Below are 24,497 nucleotides of genomic sequence, written 5' to 3'. Positions count from 1 at the left end.
ACTGATAATGAGTATCAATTATCAGAATATTTTCGTCGATGATTACACATTTTTTCAAAAATACAAAATCTGTTCAACTTTTTCCTTTATTGGGTTATAATTTACGAATTGCTCAAATGTTTTATTCAAATCTTTTCTTAAATATATTTTAATATTTCACAATTACAAGATGAACAATAAATATGTGTGGTGGAATAGAAATTGAGGATGATAACATTAAACAATAATTGTCCTCACCAAAAAGAAGATTAATCTCTAGATGCGTCTAGTAAGCATCTAAAGTAGTATTTTCACAGTTTTTTTTTACAATATTTACTGCGCGTAATCATTGGTATTTATAATTACATATATAAATATCGTTATACCATTTACACAAACTGAGGTATATGGTAACCTTGCGAGACGATTTGAAGAACCAATCTTGCGGATCGATTCGATTAATATTGCCATCGCGGCATATACGAATTTAAAAAGAAGAATCAAAATAAATAATTCATATAATCGGTATATACGTCTTTGAATTTCTATTCTATATTCGATTAATTTTGATAAGTAACTTGCAAGATCAATGGCAGGTTGTGTCTTACAATATTACATTCCTTTTTGTCCTGTCACAATTAATTTTTCACACGTTATCGGGTTAATGATTGTTTGCTGCAGCAGTCAAGGGGGATCGGTTCAAAGTACCATCAGAGGCGCGGGAGATTTGAAATTTCTCGTTGCTCTCGTAAGTTCACCAATCGTCGTTAAATCGTAGACCGTAAATTCGTTCGTTGCTGCAGCAAGAAACCCGTCAATCTTTTGAAGAGGTGGGCGGTGATTCCCGACTATTGTCGCTCGTGAAATTCGATAAACCGAGGCCGCCGGTTTCGTGACTCGAAGAGCTGGTGGGTGAATTGCTGCTACTCCTCGCGCCACCCAGCGGCGCCACAGTAGCATTCTCGGTTGGTATCAGACCTTCTTTCATTCTCTTTTTCTGCTTCATTCTCCTGTTCTGAAACCAAATTTTCACTTGCGTCTCGTTTAGCTGCAACGCGGACGCGATCTCGATGCGTCTTGCTCTGGTCAGGTACTTGTTGAAGTGGAATTCCTTCTCGAGTTCCGTGAGCTGCTTATTCGTGAAGTTGGTTCGGCCGGTATTATTGAAACCACCTGCAATGCTGGCCAAGGGACCTCCGGTAAGGCAGTTTACGGGACCGTTTGTTGCATTGGTGTACGCCGATGCACTCGTGCCTCCGATTGTGCTGCCACTGTAGTCCCCCACGTTTGGATTCGTCTTTGCTACTGCAACAGATGTTAGTACAATTTTTATTAGTTTTTTTCTGGTGTACTATTAAGATAGAAGAATCTTTCAAATGGGCCTTACACGGTTACTAATATTGATTTAATGATATTGGTAGTATATCATTATAGTATGCCTTACACTATTACTGTCAGTATTTCGGCTCAGTACCCACGTGTTTTCTTATTCGGTATGAAACATACATATTATTACACGTGTATGTATACTGTGATTACTGTCAATATCCTTACAATTCAACGAGGATGCCCAGGGGTCAAAATATATGGACAGGCGTCAGTATTCATTGTCAATGTCAGTCGTCTAAATTTCCCAATTAACGCTTTGGATGACCAGACAGTTCAGTCGTTGATGATAGCGCGTCACTTAAAGGGACGTATATTTGGCTTATGTCCCTTACAATCTCGGTTCCATTAATATCCACGGGTACGTGTTCAACGTGTCCATGGCGAAGGTTAAAGGCAATATCAGCCGAATTAAGCTGAAGTTTAATCCTTCGGCCCACAGCCGTTTATTGTCCAACACAGCTGGTCAGTGTTCTGAGGAACGGACCTGTCCAACGGCAGAGGACCGATAGGGTTAAGCCCTAAATCTGGATCAAATTGCATCAGCTGTTGTCGAGTGTCAAGGGTAGTCCGTTACGTCATTTTACTGTGCCCGTATTTATTCGATCCGCCATGTTGGTCATTCGAAAGACATTGCATAATTCGATCTTTAGCCTTTTCATCGCTACATGTACGGATTTAGAAAACCAGTCGCTACAGTAATTAGTTAATATTGTCTAACGATATGTATTTCTGATACGAAAGCCAATTGCAGCTAAGTAAGGGGGAAAGAACGATCCGTTCTTACGAAGAAAGGCGGCGCCGCTTACGCATTATGGAAATTAGATTGTTATTTAGTCCTCCGGTATGTGGAAGTCAATTTACTTAATGGCAGAGGGTGGACGAAACTGTCAAGGCACCGCCTTAGAGCTACGTCTTCTTTTATTTTTTCCACCCGTGTTTGCGCCTGTACCGTTTCGTGGCACTTGCACCTATACACAGTGTTTTTCTATTTTAGCCCGTAAATTTTCCTACGAATGTAGACCGTTACCAAGCACGAAACGTATTGTGCTTGACGGATTTTCCGAATAATCCGAAAGCATCAGTCACTTAAAACATTGTGCCCGGGCACTTGGACCGTGGCCATTAAGCCTGTGCGCATCTTCAAGCCCGAATAATCAAGTTGGACAAGTTCTATTAACCATGGCCGGCGTGATACAACGTAATGTTTTTCGTTTTCGCGACTCATTCATCAATTTAGCACCTTAACGGGAGGACAGAGCCCCGTTGGCTGCTGATTTTCTACGTTGGATTTCAACGGCTGGAGAAGTCCCCATCAGACGGGAGTCATTAGTTGGATCTGGGAACTTTTCTTGTATTTTTTTTGGGATTTGTTTTGGATAAAAACAGGCTGGAAATAAATTTCTGAATTACTAAGACATTCGAAACTTCGTTTAGGTTTAACTCGGGCTTAAGAATGTATATTTTTCTTAGAAAACTAATATTTGTCCTTTAAAATCACGTTTTGTTGTTGCGCTAGCCAATGATAAGCAGGATGAGACAGATATGCCATATAAATGATGGTAAAAGTCCACTGATCTTCTTCTGGTAATGATCTGCGCGATCTTACGCGTTACTACGTGTTAATAATTTAGCACATAATCGAGATAATTTTCAACCAGCATTACCAGCACATTTAATGGGAAGCACGAGACGATGATACGAGGTTACATCCCACATTTTGCTACGCTTCATCATTTTCTATTCGAAAGTTACCAACATCAAAGCATCGTAACAATAAAAGACGAGCTAATATAATTGATTACGTCTATCAGTGTCAGTTAATTAGGATTACGGCCATATATCATTTTGCCACTTGAACTATATGTATCATCTTGCGCATAAGTAGTAGTGACGAAATACAGGGAACGTCAATGCAGTGACGAAATATGTTGGACGTCAATGCTACGTTAATATGCAAAAGAATTTTTTCAACGCATAAATTTCCACAAAGTAATTTTTCTTTCGTTATGAGATCTAATGACGAGAATAGGAAGAATTCTATTTTTCTTTTAATATTTTTGAAAGTCATCGACCGTATCTGCAATTCCGTCAATTCATCGATAGCGAACGGATTCGATATGTATTCGAACGACAGGGAATAAAACGACGAAAAATCCACAGAGTGCTGCCGGCAAATCTTTTTGCTTTTTCTATTCCCGTAATTTACAAGATAAAAGTAGACGTTATGTAATCCGCATTAGTGTCTTGCCACTGAATAATCGATAAAACTCGCGCGATACGTCGTTTACTGTTCGCTCGTGATAATAATCAGCCACGTCCGATTTCATTTCTGAAAAGACAAATCTCGTACGGCGCGACTGATCGGGGAAACGGTTGCTGGAGCGTAAATGAACGAATCACTTTCGATTAAACGGTGCCCCGGCACCGCGGCAATTATAGAGTTTCCTCCTCGACGGACGTTAATAACGGTAATTAAAATTATTAGCATCGATCAGTGATGCGAACGAGCGCGCGTTCGCGTCCCGTTTAAGGGATGTCTCTACGTCTTGCGTTTTTATTACCAGTTTCTTTAAAATTTACAGTTCTTAAAAAGAACACACTTTATTATGTGGTTTTTGAGATAATCGATTGGCGTAAGGACATTAAACTTGTGGAATCAGATATTTGTGATTGCGGTAATAGGCTTGTTTGTGATGGCAGTTTAGAGAGTAGCGAAATAAATACTTTAGAATAAAATGGTGTAGTGGGAGAATAATGAATACAAAGTTCCACCAGTAGGTGGTACAGACGGAACGTGCATTGGTGTTTCAAAGCATTGCATTTTAACTACACAATGCATAGCAAATGCATTAAATTTCGCCAACCCTTACACGACAGCTTTCATTTTGTTTCTCCATTTATCACGACTTATCACTAAGAACCTTATCCTCATCGCTGGTTATACATACATTATTCTAAAGTTATGAATTCTGCAGATTCCGATGAACTCAGCATGCGTGCAATAGTTTAGAATACAAGTGTGTGTAAAGAGGAATAGAAGTCGTAGGGAAGTATTGAAGAAATTTGTTATTAGAATTTGTGAAAATACTATTTTAGAGTTGATTCCATTTGAGAAAGAGTTATTTACTATAATTAGTAAATAGTTTTCGTTTTTTTTTTAACAAAGATCATCTGATAATTATCTGACAGATCGAATAGATATGAATGATATCGAATATGGCCATCCACGTGTATTTATACGTCGAGACGAAACAGTGAGTCCCCTCGCGATGGTGTTAATAAATTTCTTTTTTGTCTTCATGACGTTGCTTCGATCTTTGTTCGATCGCGAACACGAATCTCCACGGGGACGGAGTGAAAGTCCTGGAGACCGGAAATTATTTGTCCTGGAAGCAAATGAGAACAGGACGACGCGTCACGGGAGAGGGTAAGAGGTGACAGAATAAGGAATAGACAGATTAGGAAGGGTTAAAGACCGAGATAGCGTGGAATTAAGAGGGTCGTTCGAGATGTTAATTATTTTTTGACGGAACAGTCTAATCTGTTAATAAGGTATCGTTAACACTCGACCCTTAACACTCGAAGAATTTTTGTAAATATTTACCTAATTCAATTCCTCAGTTCCATTTTTATTATTGATTCTAAGGATATTATTAATTTTTTCCGCATCGATTAATATTTTAAGGTACTGTAATCTATTTATAGACACTAGTACGTTGTGAAAAGAACAGTCAAATTAAGGTGAATGTTAAGGGTGAAACGGTAAATACACATTTTACATGAAAATGAACTCATCCTTGAACGTAAAATTGATTTCAGTACTTCATGTTAACAGACCAATGAATAATAAATTCCTGGGGTGCCATCCCTGTTTAACAAAGCAGAAATTCCATGAGTACACTTTATTCAGTGGTATGTACCTATTTCGTTGGCTCCATCAAACTTCGCTAATCCAAGTCAAAATTCTTATATCATCTTATCGACTGGGAGTTCAACTTCTGTCGACAGACATCGTTCAATATTACACTGCACTTCTCCGTTCACTTTTTCACATCCATTCTTAAGTCTTCTACCAGTGGAATTTTTTTACTAATTAGTCCACATTTTAGACGTCCATCGAAAACATAGTTCTTCACTAATAACAAATATTTTCGACTGTCCTTCAATCGTTAACTTTTTCACATTCTTTGCTAAATCTTGCACCAGCAGAATTTTCTACCAAAAACAATTACATAATAATAACAAACATTTTCGACGTTCTATTGTACTCCCAACTACCGTTCACTTTTTCATGTCCATCGTTAATTCTTCTACCGGTGGAATTTTTTACCGATCAGCCAACATCGTCGACGTCCACCGAAAAAGTGATTAAAAGTAGTATCCCAAGTTACTGGCACAACGTGAATCGACCAAGTGCACTTAAGCTCGCGACCGGACATGAATGTAATTCTCGCACACAGGGTCGTAGCAGTAGTCGCAAACGAGGGTGTATATGTGTGTGCACGTGCTGGTTAATACAGGTAACACCTAGCCGCGGTTTTGAGGCATGCATGCCAGACTGGGTTCGTTCAAAGCCCCCCCCCCCTTCGATTAAATCTCACCTGGCTTTAATATTATTATTTTACGCGGCGCCTGCCAGTGAAAACGGTTGGTGAACGCGCGCCGCCGGTGGAAGAACGGCCGTAGGAAATTGGAAAGAGAGGGAGAAAGTGTAGTGTAGATAATACCCGCGGATAAAGGCGAATTGATCCACGTGAGCGATGTCTAATCGGGAAATATGGGGTAGGGGTGTGATCTCGAATTTTTTAGTTAGAATGATTATAGGAATTTTTCGGGCCAGTTTATGATTGAAGTAAATATTTTTTTAATGGTAAATTAAGCTTGACAATTTAATAGAAATGGGTTATTGTATAATCTATGAAAACATTCTTTCTTGAACCTCTCAACCCTTAATAGTAGGAGGCAAAAGTTTTCTTTTAGAAGGTCGCAGATCCTGTTTGAAGGAATTTGTTACCCTACAGTGAGGGATAAATGTATTATACGTAGACATTGGTAGTGTGATTTACTTTTGTTTCCGTGTGTATTTGTCATTATCGACCTAAATTTTACAGAGGCTAAAACGAAAGATAAATTGATTTCGTCTATTAAGAAGTATCGTTGTCAACTCATTACTACAATAATTTCATACACACGTTTAATATAAGAATATACATATTCAAGTATAATTACTGACACAAAATGTGCAATTTTTTTTTCCATTTCACATTCCTATCGTGTAAGCACATACTTTGGTCCGTTAGTGTATCTTGCAGAATCCTAGGAAGTCTCATACGAATGATCAGCGAGGCCTCCTCCGTTTCTCTTGCTTCTTGCCGACGATTCGATCGAGCGGGAATCTCGTTCGAAGGGGAAGAAAAAGCGAGACGGAATCGGAGGATGGTCGAAAACAGAAGAGGAAGAAAGACGAATCGAGATCCAGGCGTATGAAAACATTAAGGCTCGCCCGGTTGCAGAGACAGAGTTCCTGCTCTCTCGATCCGGTTCTCGCAGGATGCGCTTATTAAACGAAGAATTATAATTTATGTGTTCGTTACAAAATACGGTCGCGGCCGTCGCTTGGCTGCTAACACTTTCATACGGTGTAATTTTCTTGGGCGTGCAAGGCGCACAGTGCGCCGCACATTTACGTCCATAAGTGCATACCTAGTGGAATACTTTACTAAATGCAACAAGAACATGAAAAATTATAGAAAAGATCGGCGAAAAAATACGGATGAAATACCGATGATATTGAGTGCATATTGTCTGGGGAATACTAAAGTTCAGTGAATAATGTTTATAGTAGTGGAAATATTTATTATATCACTGGAATATTAAAGCTTCATGAATAATGCTTATAGTAGTGGAAATATTTATTGCATCATCCGAATGGTAAACATTTATACGTTTCTTAATATTTGTATGTACTAGGGAAATTAATGAAAACATAGAGTTATTGTAAAAATGTGTAGCTCACTATTTTAAGCAAAATAAGTTGGATACGAATCAATTTATCAATCATGTTCCTATGAAAATTGTGCTTGCTACGTAAATTTGAGAGCGATGCCATAAATATTTTCACTACTGTATCCTGATGGAAAGTCAAACAGGTGTTCTAATAGTTACGGAATGGGAGTGTGGATTTCACTCTTGGAAGCAGGGGTGAATTTAGAATCGCAGGTGCTTTAATGTCTTGAATACCTACACAATAAAAATGTTATTTGAAGTAATTGTCTCCTGTTATCACGTTAATCCAAAGGATATATATTTTACAATAATTAGATTGCCGATTTGATGCATTTATGGTATTCGCAAGTGTGTAAAATCCAACGAAGCATGTATCTCTTAACAGCATTTTTATTCCTCTTTCGGTATAACATGTTCACTGCCAGTGTACGAAGAATTTAATGCTAAAATATTATATAATATTATTAAGTAGTGTTAATGAGACCCTTAGTGAACAGAATACATTTTTTCTGATTTCGTTTCACATTAATGTGAATTTTCATGAAGATCCTCAGTCTAGTGATAATTATAAAGTAATTTGGAAAAACCAGTAGCTTGTTGGTGACTTTTGGTAATGCTCTCGATAAAATCGCACGTTCGGGAGTAACTAATCCGTTGATCACACGGGATCATCTGCCCCTTATGCGGTAACGACCCCCTCCTTTTAGACGAGCATTACGCAATTCAAATATTATTCAAAGGCTAAAAGCCAGGGGGCCCACGGTGCAGATGACGTAAGGGAACGGAGAGGGTAAAAGTGCGCTCGAGCAACCAGGAGGTCCTTTCGTATTGTGTTACCGGAAAGATGGTCCACGATAGGGGCATCGTTCTTCTACCACTTTCAGACCGATTCACTTTCCATCTTTTGTATTTTAGGTAGATATAGATGTTGTAGAATCTTATGTTAGGGAAAAACTTAGGTAATCAGATTTCCAAAAGTTTATGATATCCTAATGCAGTTTTGTATTAAGAACTTGTTCAATTTATATCATGTTTCTCTGGTTGAGTATGTTACTTAAATCTCCATGGGCAAACTGGGTCGCTTATGTCCAAGCATAATTTTTTTTTAGCATTCTAGGTTTTCAAAAAATCTGAAAAAGTTCAGGGATTCTTATTAAAATCTCTACTACATTGTATAATCATTCGTTAAGTCAAATATTCGAAATTTTTGTCAATGAAAATAAATATTCAGAGGAAAGTTCAAGAGGAATTCAACGACTCACTTGCTTACAGAGGGTTAAATAATATTGTTCAGTACTTATATATGTATATGACAGTAAATAGTATTTTCTTTACTTAAAAATAATTAAATTTAAATAATCTGTACATTTATCTACTATACGTTTAATTTGTCAAGAACTTGGCTCACACCAGTAAGTCTAGGTTATATCTAACATATATTATTTGTAAAAAATGTAATGCTAACATAATTATGCGTGTTACTATAACGTTTGATGAGACAGTTCGTCCCCACTGCGTTCAAACTCACAGAGTCACCTCGACAGGATACCGTCCATCGAACAAAAAAACGTTGACTAGTCAGGGTCCAGCTGTATTTGAAGCTATCTCATTCCCACATCCGATTACACGGTATAACGCCAACCGATCTAGCTTCCTCTCAGGATAAATATTTGAGTCATAACCGTAGATGATTGAATTTTCTATGACGAGGGTAAAAACTAAAGCATATATGCCCTAGAATATCATTACTATATGCTATTAAGGAACTCCTCCTATGTTACCCTCGTTAATCTCATCACTCCGTTTCCTAGGACACTTTTCTCTTCTTTCGACCAATATTTGTTTCAGAATTTCAGAAATTTCGTAATGCCTAGTAACATTTACCGCATATTCGACAAGTGCTCCAATACTTTTATGGCCAGCAGTGTATCAATTCAAACGCCTGGAGCTTCAAAAATTCTCCGCCAGGCGGTGCTAGCGAACAATTCAAATTCGTCACTGTGAGTCGAGTAGTGGTCCTCTAGTTAATGGTTAAGAAAAGTGTTAAGCGTGAACGTTACGCAAACCGTTAAGAGAATATTGCATATACACACCGCAACAATATTCCATCTGAATACTCGCCAACAGATGGGAATCACGTGAGGCTCACGGGCAGAAACAGGTTCGTTTCTTCCTCGTTAGGCGTAACGCAATTTACTGGCAGAGCCGCGGCTGGAGGAAACATTTCCGCGAGACTAACGTCGTCGGCGTGGCCGGCGAAAATTTTATTACGACGAACGTCGAGTAACAGTAAAACACGACAGGGACGCCGCTATTGACGCCGTTCGAGTAACAATAACGGTTTTACGAGGCTCGTTAAACGTCTCGATATTCGTTATTACCGTTCAACCGGAGGCTTGTTAGCCCCGCTGAACGCTTCCGTGCGCCCCTGCTAGCTCGGTATAGGATACGCTTAGTATCGTCCACGCGTGATACAGCTATCGCGGTATCCCTCGAACCACGAATCGTTTCTGGACTACGGAAGAAAAAATTATCAGGGATTGTTTATGGTGTCGTTATCGTCCACGGTAGGCGTGGTGACTGTCGGCGATTAAGGGGTAATAAATTGACAACGTTATTAGGGGATGTGGGAATATTAACAGCATATTCGCGAATCTTGGTCTCACTTTGTATGAGCTACAGGGCGTTTTAATGATTCACTTTATTGGATCGATTTTGTAGCGAACCTGGCGACTGGTTAACGTTTATCTGTTGAATTCCAGCGATCAACCGTTTGGTAGACTTGGATGGAACTTTTCGCCAGTTGTGACGATGGAGGAAAATTTGAAGTTGGATGATGCGTGACTTTACGGAAATGGCGCTGTTTTGCAGAGGAGGTGAGTGATTAACGTTTTTTTAGTAGTTGGTGCTGATAACAGAGCATCTGTAGTGTTCGATTAGCGAATTTGATTGGGTTGATACCAATAGCGGTGAAAGAGTTTTATTTTTTATTCCAAATGTTTTTGCAACCTTTCGTTGAGTGAAAATGGAACAAAATGGTGGAAAATCGTTATGAATATAAATTGACCAATGTTTGAGTTCCATAGAGACTGTTGAAACATGAATTCAAATTGGCATAATCGCGACATCTCTGTTTCAACGAGCACACGTGACAGACTGTCACGCTCTCTATTATCTAGCAACATAATAACCATCTTTTCTTTCCTCTTGTTCCGAACGCTGGGGTCGAAAGACGTGTATTGCGTGTGTGTAAAGGGCGAACAAGCGTTGTGTTCAAAATAATATTGTACGTTGAAATACAGTACATTATTTCAAAAACCAATCAAACCAATCCTTCAGAGATGCATCAGAACCGAATAAAGATTTCGTCAAGAAATAGTGGATTATTTATTGTTACATCTAATACACAAAATTAGGTATCGTAATAAAATTCGTGTTGGATTAGACAACTTTGCTAAATCTTCAAAAGCACGTGGAGGATTAAGCTTAGATCGTAAAATACGATTCCGATGTAACACTTGTCATATTATAGAAACGATCGTAAGTGGTTCAAATATCAAAGATAAATTATTAACACGGTTTCCTGTTGTTCCAACCCCTTACGGTGGAGTGGTGCGTTGACTATGTAGATTCCACCATCGCGATAGCTAATATCCTGAGTCACAGCCGGGAGACTTTGACAAACAAGATTTCAATCGGGCTCACCGGGGTAATAATACGAAATTGATTATTATTGGCGAAGATTACCGGCGAAAAGACTGGTTGATTTCTTCCAATAAAATGATAGAATCGAAAAAAACGAAATCAGACGTATATTTTCAGAGTACGTATTCACTTTTCTCTGAATTCTGTGATTCGGATAAGATCATCCTCGTGTATGAAATACTGGAGTCGTGTAGATTTCAGTGAAAAACGGTAACGGACTGTACATCACAGTGTCGGTCTCTCTTGGCGTGCAGACCACCGTAGATCCACACAGGCACAGCTCGAGGACGTAAAAGGCGGGCGTGCGTGTCGTAGCGGCACCAGAAGCGTTTCCCGCTGAAATTAGGCGTAGCACGCTTTGCATTCGGCTTGTCGATAACCTCTGAACCCTTACCCGTCACGAATTTTTCGATATTTTCTTCTTAAGGTCTGTTTCTTGAAGAAATTCTTATGTATTGGATAAAATGTCGAAGTATTATAATTAACATTTTATACGATAAATATTCACTATAAGAGAACACGTCGATCTCGATGGATTGTCTTCGTTGTTGTTTTTGTATGGCTGGAAAAATTCGAATTTCTCGCCGTGATGAACATACGTGCCCGAACGATTGCGTGTAGTCAACTTTATTTATGGCCCCGAGGTCAGTCGATTTGGCATATTAAAAATTTCTGTTTTATTGGCCTCGAACCATCCGACGTATTGGCTACGTTCACCGGCGCTCCTTTTATTTCACGCGGATCCGCCGGGCAACCCGTTACAAGTTGCATAGTAGAAGAATATCGACTCTTTGATCTGCATAAACGGGCTTCCATCGAGGAAAAACTCACATTTCCAGCATAAATAATATGCATTACATTCACCAACCAATAATGCACAGCGATATGAATAGAAGAGAACAAACTTTGTTGCCCAACGAAAGCTCGCAAAGACTCTTTTAATCTAAATTATATCGTCTTATGATTCTAAAAAATAGTAGATTAGGTATTCATCGAAACATCTAATAACTTGTTCTATTATTCGGTAATTTGTAAAAGAATCTTTACTCAACGAAAGTTCGGGGAGACACATTTAATCTAAAATATAATATACCACCTTCTAATTAAAAAAACAAAATAGCAGATCATTTATGGGTACACCTACTACTTCCTAGTATTCGTCGGAAAATGGAAACAGGATCATCAGAATTTTTATCAGACAGAAAAAAAATCCCAACACGCGAATCACATAAGATCGCGAGGGTCCAGTGTGACCAGAGAAACCCGCGAATGGCGGTCGAGTGCACAGAAGGAGCCAGTAAGAAAGTCCTCCCAGCAAAAAGCTTGCACTGAAAATGAGCGCGAGGGTAAGGAGCCGGGGCGAAAAAGAAGAAGAGAGCAGTGAAAATAAAGCGAACCGAAGAAAGAAAGAGCAAGTAGAAAGAGGTGTAGGTCGGTCGGTAGAGCGGAGCGACTGACCAGCGAAGCAGTCAGGCAGCCCAGCCAGGCAAGCGAGGCCAGGCAGGCCTGGCAGGCAGGCAGGCCAAGCAAGGCAGCAGCAGCAGCAGCGTGTTGCGACGGAGGTTAGGGCCGTCGGCGGACGCGTGAGTGAGTGGCCGATATCTCGCGAGGGGATCAGAGGATCGTTCGCGTGTTTCCACCCGGGCTGCCACCCGCCGAACCCGGCAACCCCGGATCCCGCAACAACCCTGCCGCCGCCGCCTGCCTAAGTAACTGACTCTCCCTCTTGCTCGCAGTCCTCGTAGCTGCGGGCGAGCCAGCAACCACCACTCGCAACAACCTCCCCCATCCCCTCCAGGCACCACTCGGCCCTGACAATCACCAACCCTGTCCACGTGTCTCGCTCACGGTGATTTTCATTTCCGCGGCACTTCACCCAGGTACGATATATTGCTGGCGGAACCTCTCGAAGCCCAGTTCGTGAAACAAAAAGAAAGAAAAGAATTGAAATATGCTCGGGCCACCGGACACTCTGGATACACGCGTCGTCACCTGACCCAGGGATCCTTCGGTTTACTAATTATATGTATGTACGGGAGGGGTGGATGGAAATTCCAGGTGTGACCAGGGATAGCTGAGTCTCTGGGTCGGAACGGGCCGGTGTGTTGTGGAGGTGGACTGTTGTTTTTTGAGGGGAGGTGGTAGAATTGATTGGGTATGGGTTTGATCGTTTGAAATTGGTGTGAGACGTGTTTGGGGTTTGTTGGGAGTTCTGGTGGTTGGGAGTGAGGCTTGACGGTGATTTGTTTTAGAGCTTGTAGTCTTTTTTAGTTCTGCGCGCAGGATGTTTGGAGGTTAGGATTCTTGGTGTAGTTAATCGTGAACTGGTGAGGTGAGATCCGTGGAACATTGTGAATATTTTTGGGGTGTTTTATTTTTGTTCAATCGTTATACTTGAAATGATGCTTGTGTGTTGTGATGTTCTGTTGCGTGAGAATGCAAGACTGGTTGTGTGATAAGCAATGAGTATACTGCAAAGAACAATACAGTACAAATTTTTGAAAAGATCAGTATGAACTTTACTTAGACCTAAAAGTACCATTAACAAAGGATTGATAAATATTAAGATTATTATGAACATAAATCATTGATAGATAATAATAAGATTTCTACCTCACCAGGTAAGGGTTAATGCCTAATCCTGTAGACGAAGACCTATGGTACACACGTGTGTTCCATACCAATATTCTCTATAAACATGGGTGTGTGTAACAATTCTTCAGTCTTGAGTGATTTAGATCAAAATCTAACAGCTACTATCGCCATGGTAGTTCTTGAATATAATATCGAAATACATAGATTAATACACAATTGATATCCTACGCAAGGAAAATGTCAAAGCATCCGATCTAGCACATTTTCTGCACTATCAACTTCTAAAAAGGGTTGAAGATTCATTTTGAAGGCACATGGTGTACCCTGTAGAGTTAGTTTAATAATGTTTTGGACATTCTATTCGGATCAGCTTGACATGGCTAGGAAGAACCAAACGAAAATACAAGTTCCAACAGAATTATTGTATAGACTTCGTAGTCCTTTGGTGGTGAAACGAAGTCTCGAAAGGAATCGTCACGATTTAACAGAGTCGATTCAGAGAGACCGGCTCGATACGTGACGCGACGTCGTAAAGCGTTTCAGCACGGTGGAATATAAAACCGGACGAGGTTCCCGGACGAACGAAAGCGTGCAATCAGAACGGTTGTTTCGTTCTATTCATAAGTAACGCGAAATATGCCGTAAAACCGGCGAAACGGTACAAACACGGCTGGCCTAGCTCGACCAAGCATAATTCGTCGTATAAACTGGTCCTCCGTGTACGTTCGCGTGTGCCTTAACTTAACGCTAAACGGACGTTATTACGGGTTCAGCCGTTATTGAATGTATGGAAACGTTGTTAATCAACTTCACGAGCGTTGAATGATGTTTGACTGGATTCTGACACGGTATCGCGATTCTGCCGTTCTAGTAAATCATCGTCAAGCGTTGTTCTACGCGCAGCGCGATTCTTCCGGGGTTAGTTTCATAGGGTTGCATATGTTGAAAATTTCGATACTATTTTTAACGGTACTCGATCATTTTCAGTACGCAAGCAAATATGTTTCCGTTTGAATTCCTTCTGAATTTTAATCTCTATATGCATTGCAACGTGATTGCCATTCATGGAAGGTGTAAACACGTGTACCTATTTACTAGTATCCCTTGCAATGTTGAAGTTGAAATATCTTCTAATGATTTTTCGATATAAATTAGGTTAATACAGTTTTTGTAGGGAATATCAAGACGAATCGATTACTATATTTAAAATAATATGATTCCATTTCAAAAAACCTATGTCACCTTCGTATGACTTCTACCTGGCTATCTAGAGAAAATATTATTATACCAGATTATGTCCTCCTTGAAATCATTCACTTCCTGTCTGCACCATTTTTCATAGTGGATAGTTTTCCAGGACCTTGCATATTTTGTTTATAACCGGACACCCTGTATATACACATATAAAAATTAGTATTTGAAGATTACATAACTGCCTTAAAAAGTATACCACAACATATTAATTCTGTGTCAATCAAAACTTTGTAAGGTCACTCTCCGAATTACATTTCTTCGCCTCAGATATAATGGAAAAAAGAAGATGTATATACACATTGTTGAGGCGTGAAAAGGGCTTCGAGTCGCCCGTGAATGCTTGGAATTACGAAGGGTTGCTTGTCTGTCCGGAGCTTTTTTCAGACCCGTTGTACCGCCAATCCGGCTATTGATTATACGGAGAAGAAATCGAGTCCGGTATGATAAATCGGGGAGAGAGCTGACAGCGCCGCGTGACACTCCCCTCCCTTCTGCCCCTTTTTCGCCCGTTTTTCCCTGACCCTGCGAAGGGTGGTCCACGCCTGGGCGTCCCCATAGAGACCCTCCGCTCTCTGGACCCCAATGGATCGCATTATGGAGGCGCTAAGGGAAAAAGCAAGGCTATTGTGAGTGTCCTGGCCAACCAAAAAACTTAACCAACCAAAATCTAGTGAAATCATTCCCCCACTCCTCTGCTCCGCCCATCTTGTTATTTCGATTCAATCGGGTGCTCGTAACGCGCAGCTCCTTTGCCACTGGGAGTCATTGAATTCGATGGTTATCTGTCGAACAATTCTTAGGCTCGTATCGAACATATAAATTGTAATCGATGGGAATAATGTGTATCGAAAAGGATTCAATTGGGGCGTGATTTATAGAGTCAATTTTAGGATTATAACTTTCTTTTAGACTAACTTTCTAAAAATCATCGACTTCCAATGACTGTAACTGACAGTAATTTACAGATCACGTCGTAATCTCCAGTAGAACGCACCCCCTATCGACAGACGAATTTCCTTCCACGATTCTTGATGTTTCATCCCCTAAAATCGTACGAACCTTCTGTTGTAGAACGTAACGTCAATTATGTAAATTGTCAGAGATTTGAATTACAGTGTCCACTGTGAAAGAATTCGCGACGTTTGTATGCACACGAATGAGAAACGCGGCTGTCTGCGGGGAATAAAGAGAAAGAAGGGGTTGTGGGGGGGGCGGTAACGGTTCTGTTCGCATGTTACGACGTAATAAGCGTCACCCTCCCGTTACTCCTCGACTGGTATTATTAATTTGATTATAATGAGCTATTAAGTGAAACGCTGGTAATCCTGACAAGCTCCATTCAACGGGTGTAGGCTTTACAGTCGCTCCCGTAGTCCGGTGATTGCCTCGAGCCCCGTCGCTGTTAAGCAAATTACCACACGGTTGGGGTTGCGCCGCCAGTCTTCTCGCTTTTAACCCACTTATTACGATACTCTTGTTTCAAATACCATGTTGCAATACCAGAACGAAACGATACTACAATTCGATGATAATTTGATCGATGTGAAAGTTAGGGGTGGAGATTCCATTGATTTTTTGGCTATTTTTAACCCTTTCGTTGCCTCAGATTCTGTTCGACGCTGTGAATAGTGATACTTTTTGTCAGTGATAATTAGACTGCGGATGTTTATACAAATATAGACTTCTACGGATTTATTTTCTGAAACTGTAATCCCACAGAAATATCTTTACTCTGTTAAGGATTCGTTGAAGCTCTAAAGAAACTGAAAAGCTCATTTAATTGTATTAAATTGTCTACTTTACCGAATTCTAGCCACCTGAATATATGTACTATGAATTGCATTAAATCCGCAGTGTAGTGATAATGATTGAAGAAATTTTCAAGCTACACGCTGACAAGTAGTCGCTACGGTATTATTTTGGAAATTGTGCAAATGCTGTTGTTGAGAAGACAGATGTTCAATGATTGAACTTCTTCGGATCCCTATAGGCACACACAGCAATAAAAATTAGAATTTTAATACACTATGTTTCTATTGAGTTCCATCTTTCTACCGAGAATTTTACACACTTATAGAATATATGATTGTCCGAAATTAAATAAGGTTTTCTTTTGACTTCAAATCTAATAGTACCCTCAATTTTCTTTGCCCTCAGTTTCAAAAAATTAATCCAATTCTATCTTTCTTTAAATGTCTAAACAAGTGGTCATCTACAGAAGCAACATCGTAAATATTTCCACGAATTCATGAAGAACCACGTGAAGTAAATTCATAAATAATGATAAATAATATCTGTTCACAAGTGTTCGATTAGCATACGGGATTCGTTGGGTACATGAATTAATCATTTAAAATTCCACCGCGACAACATTCGCGTTTTATGTAAACGGTCGTTAAGTTGGTGCAACATTTCTGCTCGGTAGACGTACCTGCGCATAGAAAATGCCTTTATGTCCGTATGATTGCTACAGTCCGAGGAAAATCGCGTCTGAATTAACGGAATCCGATCGATTTCAACCGCGATACCGTGGCGGCAGCGTCTTGTTTATTCATGAAGTTTTTAACGGTTCGACAATCGGACATGATCGTGAATCTTAATTTCTACATCTCGGTTGAAAACCGTCCTTTTTTTCCACCGTATCGATCGTGACGAGCGTACGCTTTATGTTAATCATCGGCGTTTAACAACTCCGTATATGTAATCCTAATTCGACGCATTCCAGGTTATTTCAATCGTTCCTATGCATAATTAGCGCAAAATTACGGTGTAATAGACTCATTTTTGATAAATGTTCTTCGGATCCACAGCAACTGCTTATTAAGATTTTTCTCTTGTCGGTGCTAATTACTATTTACACCTATTTATGTATTCTCAGTTATTTTTCGATTTATTTAGTTATCTTATTTCTTTCTGTCAGAAAGGATTTTCTTTTAACATTTGATATTTCACTCTGGTCTAATATAATTAGGTCAATTTTACCTAAATTCAGGCTCTAATGTTTAATTATATTGTTCGTTAGAGAAATTTGTAAATTAATTTGACGTCAGTAATAGTAATACTAAAATATAAAGTATAGTTTACATATATAACGATCAAGCGATATGTAAGTATATTTCCTTAATTCGATGTTAACTTGGACCAAGTTTAATTCAAGGAATAGTAACGAAATAATTTATTGACCAGTCCACGAGGGTTAATGTATTGTAGAATCAATTCACTGGTGTTTTGATAATGATAATATGTATCGGCTTTATTACGGATGTTTGTTCGATTCGGGAACGGCTGTAAAAGTTTCGAAAGTCTGTCGCCGTTTAATTGGAGCTAAAAGTCGCGTTTATCGGTTATCGCGTAAAGTCTCCCGAAATAATCTGATAACTCGAGTGCAGAAATTTCGTTCTAAACCGTGCATCTTATCGGGGATTACCAATATCTTGGCAACTACCATTGATTCCGATCGATTCGATAAATTCTGTTTGAACGGGCGAATATTCCATTTTTGCGAACTGATCTTTGTATTTGTAAACAATCTGACGGTCAATGAATATTGAAAAGACGTAAAAGCAAGTTATTTTTTAGGATATTAGAACCCTTCGTAGATTAAATGTAAAATACAGTAAATAAAGTTACGAAGTGTCGAATAATTCTTCAAGTCACCAAATTTTTTCATTAAATCACTAATCGCTGTACATAAAACGATTACTGTTTATACCTTAAATATGTTATTCAGATCTTTTTCATATGAATTAATCGATTAAATTTGTACATATGAATTTGAAATTCCCCCGTGCAATATGTTAACAAATTTTTTTAAGCGGATTAAAAACTCGAAGACGTCTTTTTGCGGGAAGTCATATTTTATATGATGAAATTCCGCGACGTGAACGGTGTTTTCATGTTTCTGAGACGAGATTAAGCAAAAAGAAAATATTCATATGATTCAGCGATCAAGAAAATATGGCTGACAAAGCCTATAATCATGTCTAAAATAAAATACTGCCGTATAAGATTATAGATAACGAATGTTGTCTTATTAGCCTGAAATTAACTTAACGAATAGATTCAACTTTTTGATAGTCTGAATAGTGGAAAATTTTACAATCATATCCCTCTAAGTTTATTTCCCCATTTGCCGTGTTTTATTTCACTTGAGAAATGGGATTGCGTAGATAATCAAAGTTTTTCTACCGGTGTACAGTGGCGTGCAAAACTTTCCAGGCAATTTACCTCCTAATTCCACTATGTAGGCTGAAATGTCCCTTTATAATGAAATCGGTACCTTTCTTTAGCATACTTTTACCGTTTGCTCTATTACATGGTAACTTTCTGCACGGAAACTTATCGAAGACAACTGTCAAATATCGTTCTAACTTATCAAAATTGATTTCGAATCGTCAAATCATTCGTATTTCTATTTCCATCCGTTTTTCTATCAATGAATTCTTTTCTTCAAATTCAAGTGTTTAATCTCGAGCCAAATTCTACTATAAAAATGCCAATTTCCAATTATGATTTTTCTGAAGGTGATTTGGCACAAAAGTTGCCGAAACAGAAAAGTATTAATTGAAATTTCAGTGTTCACCAATGGTTGGTTGCTTGTTTAGGAGAGTTGTATCATGTCAATGGGTATGCACGATCATGTTATATTCCTAGAACGAAATTCCACCGAAGTGTTCGATCCAAACGATCATAATTGAAATATTTCCGGTATACGTCCATCCAAGTGAAGTAACCGACTCGTTTCACAGGCGAAAGATGGTCGACGAGAACAGTTTGCGGCCGGTTGATTTATGGTCGCTCCTGTATGATACTCTCGTAAAACCCCCGACTATCTTCCGTTACACTGGTTTCGTGTGCATAGTCTTATCACTCGCGTTTACGACTGTCGCATAGGCGTAAATAGAAGCTGAATAACTCCGCGTGGTGTAACAGTATAAATACCGATAAATTTTTACTCCTATCTCGCTAAAACCGTGTTATCGTCCGGAATATAGGATCTTGATCTTGATTTTCCTTTCAGATTACTCGTGTTTCCTTTGTACCTGAACCATTATTTGAGCATCGTCTTTCGTAACTGTTTACTAAATACATCCTGTTGCTATTGTCATTTGTTACAAATGACCAGTTTTTTGGTAATGACGAGTATACTCGTCACGTGAAAGAATAAAATACCCTTTGCTATAAAAATTGAAAAATATATTTCTTTTATTAGAATATTATTTTATTCTATTAAAAATTGCAAATCAATTTGTTAGAATAAAAGAAATTAATTACACAAACAAGATTCCATCTTTAAAGGGTTAAGTATCTTACTCGGTTAAGAGTAAAATAGAAAAGTTGTTGCATGTAATGAAACTTTTGTCTTCCATCGTATTTCATAAAGTCCTACAAGCTGTATGTAAATGCATAAAATCTATGGTCTAGTTATCTGTTTACGTTTCTGGTTACTGTAACGTTTAGAAACACGTTCGTTTATCGGTTTCACACGCAAAACGAGACAATCTTCGCGGTTTCGGCGATCTTGCAAATCATCATCCCGACGCTGCTACGCGTTCTGATTCCGGGGTCTCGATAAATCGTCGCCCTTATCGATCGTTGCTCGCTGATCGTACCGTCTGTATTAATATCGATCATTCACTAATACAGAGTTCAAGGTGCGAATGTTCGACGAGAAAGAGTTGCTTTTATCGCCGCCTTATAAGCTAATCTACGAAACTGATCGTCGATAAACCGAGGAATTCCAACGATTCGAATAGAGAGGAGATGGGCCTGATCGTTTAGAGATTCGCCGATTGGCTGGCTGGAAAAAGCACGTGTGGCGAGATTTAATAACTCCGACGTAGGGGAAAGGTGTCTAAAACGATCCCTCTGGTTACAACAATGCCCTGTCAGTATGAAAGAAAAACAACTCGTCAAAGCTGTTTTTATTTAAATAAAATGTAATAACTGAAATGCTTTTTAATGTTCGTCGTAGTTACTATCAATAGGTATAAAATGATCCTTGGAGATCGTTTTAAAAAATACAATTGATCACGTAACTAAATTTTATTTAAGCCAATGGTAAGATAGATAGACTAACTTACAAAAACTACTTTACTTTTATTGAAATAATGAGCATTTGTATTTTTTATATAAATTACGTCTTAAAAGGATCGTTTTAGACACATTTCCCCTAGATACCGGAATTACGTGTCACGTTTCGTTAATCCCGTCGTTTCGCGTTTCAATGCTTGACTGGGTCGTCGTCGGCCAACAAACGTACGTCACATTTTAGTTGTCCGTCAATCTTAATTGAATTCACCACCCAAGTGAAAAACCGCTGAACCTTCCTTCGATTGGGGGCCCGTGTTGCAATCGAGGAGATCACGTAAAGTGTCCTCAACGAGCGACAATTGGGTCGTGGCGCGACTTAACCACGCCACGAGTTACGACTTCGAAGAACTGTCCGTTCGGTGATGCAAATCGACTCCAGAAATTTATGAAAAAGAAGACGCTCTTTCCTTCGCATCGATAGAGCGTCTGCTTCGTCGATGACAATTCGGAAACTTCAAGACGAAATATTTGAAATTGCTGAGTGGATAATTTGGACGATCTCGAGGAATAATGAACTGTATAGGTTTTCCACTTTTTTGGAGTAATTAGTGCAATTCGACTTTTTTGAAGTTGGTACTTAAGGTGGAGTACAATTTTCAGTAGTCCTCTAATTATACACGTATGTTCATAATTATTAGGACACTTGTCAACTTCGAAATAAATGTAATGGGGCATTAACGAAATTGTTGAATGTCCGAAATAAATATTGTTTGGGGGACGTTAAAGTTCGTTGGAGATCACTTACGCTGACATAAAGTAATGAAAGTGATCCAAAAATTGAAAGTTTTAGGGTGGTTTTATAGTTATGCCACGCAATCGACATATATTATTTCTATTGGGGACAAAGTTTCCAGATAGTTATGAACGGCAGTGTACATTCTCTCTCCTGGTTGCAACCTGTCAGCAGTATTAGAATAATTGCACCGTAAAATACCCAAGGACGCACTTTTCAATGTATATAAACTTCGAACCGACACGATAGTTCATGGTCGAAGAGATAGAAAGTAAGAAAACCCGAAGGGCCAGATCGCCTGAGAGTAGTCCTCTTGGCAGGCGAAAAATCGATGGACGAAATTGACTCATCACCGGAGGCTCGTCTTTCAATCAATTCACACGAAAGGGATCTCAATTTCGACGATCGATCATTAATTCACCGGTAGATAACGATCGTCGGAGTGGACAGGCGCGTCTATGCTGTCTAAAATAGCCGGGCGATAAACAGAACTTAACGAGCGGCTACCGGATCGCCCCCACGGCATGCTAATTTCACGGTAGTTGGCCCGCGCGGGCGTCAGAGGGCCCGGAACATCGAATAAATCATCAAGGGGGACGGGGAGGGTGTCTATCTACATACCAACAGGCTTGGGCACGTTCCTCTTGACCTGCATCCATTTGTAAGTGGGTACATGGGGTTGTTGTTGTTGTTGTTGCTGTTGAGGATGATGTCCATGAGGATGTTGTTGCTGCTGATGATGATGCCCGTGTTGATGGGTGTTTTGAGGATGTACAGATTGTTGGATGACATGGTATCCCGTTGGATCGGGATTTTCCTCTTTGTAATGACCGGTGGTGTGTCCGGGGTAGTCGTTCTGTCGAATTTGAGGATGATAGTGAAGGGACTCGTCCGTGGCGGGTAGCTGGTGGAGATAGTTCGTGGTCCCGGCGACCGAGATCTGATACTCGGACTCGTGGTGATGGTGATGGTGATGGTGATGACTAGAAGACTGATGATGCAACTCGTGGTCCGTTCTCGTATGGCCAGAGACCATTGAACTCTGATGAAGATTGCTGTTGCCCGAGGCTGGAGGATGATGATGGTGATGGTCGTCTCTGTAGGTAGCCTGCTGTACATGGTAACTTTGGTGAGGATCGACCGATCCGTGGGATCCGTTCGTGTGATGTTGTTGCTGCGGTTGATTGCCGTAGGTGGAGGAGGTGGACGCGTAGTCCAGATTCGTGTAGCTCAATCCGTTCTCCGAGGAGATGATCGCGGTGGTTGTTGTTCCATCCTCTTGAAGGACACCGGCCGTCGGGGAGTAAAATCCTTGGGGTGGCGTAACGGACGAAGTGGCCGATTCGGCGGCCAGAAAGCTCTCCGAGGAGGAGGACGAGTATGGGGATACGGCGGTCTGAGGGAAATAATGGGCTGGGGCGAGTTCCGGCGAGGGTGGAACGGGCACGTGTCCACCGACGGACACGGGCTGATGGTGGTGATGATGATGATGATTCCCTTGACCCGTGCAGACGTAGTTCGGGTATGAGTCAGGCTTGCCGTAGGTTCCGTACATGCCCATGTCCATCATCATCATCCTTGTGGCGGTGAGACGAACACATCAAATTGGCCCCACCTGCTGCTGAGACCGCCACCGTGTCCCTCTGTCACTGTGCACCGTTTTATTGGCCTGGATAAGTGGCGGAGGAACGTGGAGAAGTGGCGCGAAGAGGGTCAAGGACACAGGGAGCTTACATTGCTGGGTGTTGTCACCTGGTCTCTTGGGTTAGCTACACACTTTCGAATAATTCTCGTCCGAATAAGACTCCAGACGATATTCAGCCGCGACAGGCTGTACAATAACACAGATATCACAGACCTACACACTCCTTTGGTAACACTCCCGTCTACCAGTAATTGAGCAAAGTACGTAACACCGATATCAACGAACCGAGTCACTTTACAGCAGATAAGGTTATTTCGCCAACTGTCAACAACTTCGGTAACTGTCCGATTATCAATCGGCGAATCCCAAAATCGAGTGGTATAGTTCCGCGGAGGTAGGCGCCACAGTTATCCCGAGGCACCTCCGCGTCGTCGCAGTGGACGCGGGAACGGGGACCCGTTACACGCGAAAATAATAGAGAAAGAGGCGAACGGCCGCGCTTAGTCGTCGATCCGGTCGACGAGGGTCGCTGAAGTGGACTGGCTAGGTGGACTCGGTTGGCAGAAGGCGGCACACGGTCGAGAGAGGCCTGCCACCACGCAGGTGAGAGCAGAGCCGCAGGGGTCTGGTGTGTCCAGCTCTAGTCCACTCTGTTGCTCCCTGTAGACGGTCCTCGTTTATCCTTCGAGTGTATAGGCATAAGCATTGCTCTGCGTATACGTACGCCTAGCCGTTGGGAGGGGAGGGAGAAGGTGTCTGCCTTCTTCGTCGGATCGGGGCGTGTCTTATTCCCCCTGGTCACATGACCCGTCCCGGGGCGGAGCCAGCCAATCCGGCGTGAGCCTGCGCGTCCGTCGTCCGTAGCCTCATGATGGATCACCCGAGTGAAATTTTATTTTTCGTTCGTTCCTTTTTATCTGGCACGCTGCAGTTGACACTTATCGTCGCGGGGTAGGTAGTCCGAGTATTATATCTCGGTACCCACCTTCCAGGATACCCCAGCCCCCGCCTCCGTTCCTCCGTCGGGCAGCTTGTCCCTCCCCGCTCTTTTCCTTCTTTCCCTGGCTCAACCGGTCGCCTGCTCGCTCTGTGTACACG

General features: G+C 40.7%; 1 protein-coding gene across 1 annotated transcript; it reads right to left on the bottom strand.

Moving 5' to 3' along the window:
• Positions 1-699: 699 nt before the first annotated feature.
• LOC107185317 (homeobox protein Hox-B1) lies at positions 700-23,330 on the bottom strand. Its single transcript, XM_015572979.1, has 2 exons — positions 22,376-23,330; positions 700-1,284 (listed from the first exon to the last, which is right to left on the bottom strand). The coding sequence occupies exons 1-2, from the start codon at positions 23,328-23,330 to the stop codon at positions 794-796; spliced, it is 1,446 nt and encodes a 481-aa protein (XP_015428465.1). The 3' UTR covers positions 700-793.
• Positions 23,331-24,497: the final 1,167 nt, after the last annotated feature.

Source organism: Dufourea novaeangliae, unplaced genomic scaffold (genome assembly GCF_001272555.1).
Source record: "Dufourea novaeangliae isolate 0120121106 unplaced genomic scaffold, ASM127255v1 scaffold60, whole genome shotgun sequence".
NCBI classification, from domain to species: Eukaryota; Metazoa; Arthropoda; class Insecta; order Hymenoptera; family Halictidae; genus Dufourea; species Dufourea novaeangliae.
The sequence above is the reverse complement of the archived record's forward strand: the minus strand, read 5'-3'. Positions and strand labels throughout refer to the sequence as shown.

Excerpts from the sequence above, each read along its gene's own strand:
- LOC107185317 (XM_015572979.1), bottom strand. The coding sequence starts at position 23,330 with ATGATGATGATGGACATGGGCATGTACGGAACCTACGGCAAGCCTGAC. Across the intron at positions 1,285-22,375 it reads GAACGTGCCCAAGCCTGTTG|TAGCAAAGACGAATCCAAAC; the intron begins GTATGTAGATAG and ends CATCTGTTGCAG.